Raw genomic sequence first — 5,323 nt, forward strand, 5'->3', positions numbered from 1 at the left:
CTGTATGCTTCATTCTTGTAATATGTTGAAAGTAATCTTTCCGTAATTCTTTTTCAACTCCTAAGACTGGTTCAGGACCTATAAAGTCCTGATATACACCAATCTTCGCGAGTTTATCTGCTATTTCATTTCCTAAAATATCGTTATGACCAGGACACCACAGAAAAATAATATTATTATTCTCTGCCAATCTACAGAGATTAGTCCTGATCTCCTTAACAATTTTGGGTGTTATAATACCCTGATATAGCGAAGAAAGTGCCTTTTTTCATCCAAAAATTTATTCCAAATAGGGGGAACTGGGGCAGTAGTAAACTGGGGTAGTTGTAAACACTGTGATTTTTTTCATTAATTTTAAGACTCCGGAGAATAAAACCTATAAGCATTCATAGATACCATGGGGATGTATGTCCACAGATGAATTGGTCAATAAAATCCTAATACTTTAAAAATAAAAATCATATTTCCCAAAAATGTTGACCTGGAAATTAAAAACTGTGTAAAATAATCGAAATGTAGCAATACCAGTTCTTTCCTACATCTTTTAGGATTATATTTATGCATTTACTAGACAAATTGAGATTGTCATTATTTCAAAAGAATTAATAATTGGTCAGGAAACAGCATTTGGGGTAGATGTAAACAGGCAATTTCAATTTCACAAAATGAGTGGGTAAAAGAGCGGGAAATTGACCTTCATGCGAAATATCTATAATTCATAGATTACGAAAAAAATTGGTGGCGCTGTGTTCAATAAAAAGTCACATGATGTCAAAATATGGGGAAAATCCATTGAAAAATGTCTTTGATATGCATGCTTTTAGTTTTTTTGCTATTTTAATTATTCTTTGTAAAAAGTGTCGTGATTTTTTGAAAAATATACAGTCCTTATATATCTCTAAGTAATTAAAATAATCGAAAATGGTGCAAAGTTAATTTCAAGGGTGGAAAAAAGAGTGTTTACATCCTCCCCAGAAAGTGTTTACTTCTACCCCAAGTATTTTGTGAAAAGAGAAAAATGCACAGTGACACAAATTTTATTTTTATGGAAAACTCAATTGTTTTCCAGCATCCGCATTATCCTCGACGAATTGCCTATACCCAAGGGTAAAACATGAGCTAAGAAATATTTTCCAAAAAATCACGGTGTCCTTGGAAAATCACCTCAAATTCGCATCTATCGAAAATGGTTACATGTGCCCCAGTCTCCCCTAAGCTTTTTGTCAAGAATCAAGCCTAAATACTTGACTTCATCCTTAAGATCAATTTAATTGTTAAATAAGATAGGTTTTTAAGTTATCTTGACTTTCCTTTTCCGTGTGAAAAGCACCAAATTGGTTTTCTTTGGGTTGACATTTAAACCAGTAGTGCCTTGACACCATTCTTCAACTCTTTAACTAAGCTTTTAAATTCAACGAAGGATTTTTCAAAAAAATTAAAATTTTAAGAAAAGGTTTCAGATTAGTGTGATTAATTGTTTTGGAAGATTCCGATAAGATTTACTTTACCTCAAGACTAAAATAAAATTGTAAAATATCTGAGCTACCTCCTCTTACTCAGAATTTTCGGTCTGGTTGTGGATCTTTATTGTGGTTATAGAAATTTCGGTTTTCGCTTAGATTTTGGACAATTTCAAATTTAATCACTCGACTAAAACTCTGGTTTTAGGAGCATTCGTAATTCTTCGATTTCAATAAATTACAGAATTAGTTTTTTAGAAATTTTGTCCATCGATTTAAAAAAATGAGTTTTGAAAAAAGTGTTTGAAGTTTAAGTTTCCCACTAACCGAGGATTACGACAGAATAAAGCTCTGTCTCCTCTATAGCTACATTCTAAATGACTAAACTTTGAGAAAATAAATATTTTTGAAAATTCCAGAACTCACGCAAAATCCTAATAAATGACAAAGCACTTTCATTTTTCATCAGACGGTCTTCAAGTTTTCAGACCAGAAATACAACTGCATACACGATGGTTCACTTCTAAATTATAAGCAGGAACGCTGAATTTTACCGGTCTAAAGAAGTGCTTTTATTTAAGGATTCTAAGTTATAATTTTTCCAAAAAAATTGGCTGTTTCAAAATTACAGAAATTAAGCTATTAGCTGATAAACCTCAGATCTGAAGTCAATATTAATTGCATAGGATAGAATAACCTAATTCAGAACTAGCTCTGAATGGCAATACAAAATTTTTCCTTACTAAAACGGTACTAAATTTTCATTTACATAAAATACTAACAAAAACTTAAAAAATATACTTACATTACGTTAATAAGTTTCAAGAAAACAAATTCCAATTTCAAGCGAGTTCTTTATTATAGATATTTATACTCTATAACCTTTATAATTTATTCACTTATTCCATCAAATCAGATGACCACTACAGTAGAAAGCTTTCTTCAATATTTAGGCCAAAAATTAAATAAAGGCAGCTACTCAGAACTCTCAAAGTCGTATAGAGTTTAGATCTGCAAAAAAGTTCTAATAAGAAGTAACACAATTTTGAAATTTGTTTTATTAATGCACTCTTAAGTAAATATCAACAAAATCTGACGAATGAATTTTGCTTTAAAAAAGATCACAATTCTTTGAAAAAACAAAACCTCTTTTGATGTATAGAAGGTATTTCACCTAATTTATTCTAAATTTTTAAATTGTAGTTTTTTTGGTCGCTATACCATTTCTAATTTTATTTTAATGTTTGTGTTAGTTGTTACTTGTAATTCTTTTTTTTTAGGTCTATAAAATTAAAATAAATTGCAAACCATAAACACTTTTTGTAGAATAATCATATTTTATTTGGATTGCCACCATTGCCACTATAGATTAGAAATTCTTTTTAAGATATTTGGTATCCCTATAATTGTACTCGTCATACTTTTCAGTAGATCGTGTAGTGCTTGGTACTGATGTTGTGATGTGGGTGTGTTGTCTGTTATTTTTTACATTATCTGTTTTAGTTTTTTCACGACCACGAGATGAGCGCATAGCATAATATCTGTATTTATTCAACATTCCGTCAATGAACGGCTTAATGCCAAGCGCATGGATATTAATGAAAACGGACGGAAGTTCAGGTTGAGGACATTTTCCCATATTTGATGCAATTCCCAGGCCCACTCCACCACGAATTGCCACGAGAGGGGCTCCGTCCTCTGCACTGCAGGTATAATGAGACATTGGCTCCGTACAGAGCATTCTAAAAACGAAAAGTTGTATTAGGGTATTTCAGTAGGGGAAGGCTTTCATGATTTGAACAGCTTCGAACATTCATATTTTTCCCATATTCCTTTAATGAATTTGACCTATCTATGGCAATATATTTTAAGGTAGTCTTAAGTCACACATCTCCAGAAAAAAAATAGGTTAACTTCATTAAAGGATTATGGGAGAAATATAAAGTGTTCGGAGCCGAAGCCAGAGTGTGTGCGAAACCCGAAAGACGTCCCCTACTTGGCATGTTTTGATTAAAAGTATTACAGTAGACTCTCGCAAATTCGGCTCTTTTAAGATCAGGCTACTTTTTATTTCGGGCAGCGGTTACATTTGAAAAAAGTTTGTTGTCATTTTTCAAGTTTGATTATGATTATCAAATGAATCAAATTTGGCATGGTTTGTTTTAGTTTTGATGTGATTTTGCATTATTGAAGGATTTTCATGCAATTTACCTTATATATGAGTGTGTAAACTCAATATCTATATGCAAATGAATAAAAAATCGTTGCATTTCAAAAAGTTTGTCGCCCGAATTTCTGCCTAATTCGGCTGATATTTCGGTCCCATATGCCCGAATTTGAGAGAGTCTACTGTAACATTCTTCATGCCTTTCGATAAGTTTATCAAAGACACCATTTAAGTATAACTTTCATCGATTTTTGCTTGTGGCTAATTTTCAAATGAGATTCCGTTGAAAGCTTATTAAACTCACCTTGTTACTGAAATTTGACGATATCTTGAATAGGCACTTCTGCACTTTTTGATATCCATTAGTCTGGTTGTGTCCAATTCGAAACTACCTTCACAAGGTTCTTGTTCTTCAGTCTCAGTATCATTGTCATGCTCAATACCCCATCCACCAGTTACCACTTCTCCAGAAGTTATAGGCTTACTAGGATACTTCAGGGGCTTAACCGTTGCATTAAAGGTAATGCGTTCAAAAACAACAACGGCGACATCAAAGTCTCCTAATCTAGGATTATACCTCGGATGACAGTGAACTGCAATGATTGCTCGACTATTGTGGGGATCTTCTGTATAATCTCCAGACGAAGTTCCAAAAACTAGAGTAAACTGAATATTTTTCTAGATTATTTTCACGAATAAAATTTTCAGAATTTTCAATAGTTTACCCCCATCCACATTTTTTCGTAAACACAACTGGCAGCAGTTACAGCTAAGTATCGTGATAAAATAGTTGCTGAACAAGTCCTATTTTTATTGTAATGTAGGCTGGCCAGAAAGGGAAATTCTCTAATTTGCTCAGGGCACTCATCAAAACTGTTAACACGGAAAATAGCACAAATCAAAATAGTACATACAAAAAAGAACCTCATTTTTACGGATGGTAACTTTACGAGAAACTTGGAACTGAATGTTTTTGCGCTGAAGTTACGGAAGCTTTTATACGGATATTCATCAATCTGAAGAATTTTCAAAGTACGTCCATTAAAATCTCAACTACTAATTTATGACAAGAGATATAGATACAATTTATTGTTAAATATGTAGATATCTAAATATTCAAACTATTTATTATGTGTACGTACATGCACATATTATTATAGAATAGTTTAATGGTGAATAACCTTACTGACAGCAAAAAAAAGTAACCAAACTCAGGTATTTAAATATTTTGAAACCAATGAATAAAATAAATGAAATACTTATAGATAAGACATCAGTGCATTGTATACCTAATAAGATCCAACTAGAAGAGTCAAAAAAAAAGTGATGTGGGGTAGGTGAAAAACGAAATATAGAAAAACTTAACTAAAATTTTTAAATATATTAAAGTTGACAGAATTTTTACCGACTTTTATGCCCAACGCACAATAACTTTTGTTTGTAAATATGTTTTCAAAATTTCCTATGAGAGTGAGCGAGATGACTAGATCTAGGCCTCACTCATTCTCATAGAAATGTCAAAAACATGTTTAAAAAACAAAAGTTATTGTGCGTTGGGCATTAAAGGATAAAAAAAATTCTTCCTTTATTTATTTAATTTTTGTAAATATATTTTACTCTCTTTTGTAAATAATCTTGTAAATAATTAAAAGAAATGAAATGTGACGCTGAAAGTATGCTACAATTCTACTGAAGT

At 31.8% G+C, this 5,323-nt stretch overlaps 1 protein-coding gene across 2 annotated transcripts; it reads right to left on the bottom strand.

Moving 5' to 3' along the window:
* Positions 1–2,300: 2,300 nt before the first annotated feature.
* Positions 2,301–4,596, bottom strand: LOC129801139 (trypsin-1-like). Of its 2 annotated transcripts, none has more exons than XM_055845905.1 (3): positions 4,353–4,596; positions 3,932–4,293; positions 2,301–3,202 (listed from the first exon to the last, which is right to left on the bottom strand). In XM_055845905.1, the coding sequence occupies exons 1-3, from the start codon at positions 4,554–4,556 to the stop codon at positions 2,830–2,832; spliced, it is 939 nt and encodes a 312-aa protein (XP_055701880.1). In that variant the 5' UTR covers positions 4,557–4,596; the 3' UTR covers positions 2,301–2,829. The 2 variants fall into 2 exon arrangements, with proteins under 2 accessions (XP_055701880.1, XP_055701879.1); XM_055845904.1 differs by having other exon boundaries at positions 3,932–4,305; positions 4,353–4,590.
* Between the last annotated feature and the right edge of the window lie 727 nt (positions 4,597–5,323).

The sequence above is a fragment of the Phlebotomus papatasi genome, chromosome 2 (genome assembly GCF_024763615.1).
Source record: "Phlebotomus papatasi isolate M1 chromosome 2, Ppap_2.1, whole genome shotgun sequence".
Lineage (NCBI taxonomy): Eukaryota > Metazoa > Arthropoda > Insecta > Diptera > Psychodidae > Phlebotomus > Phlebotomus papatasi.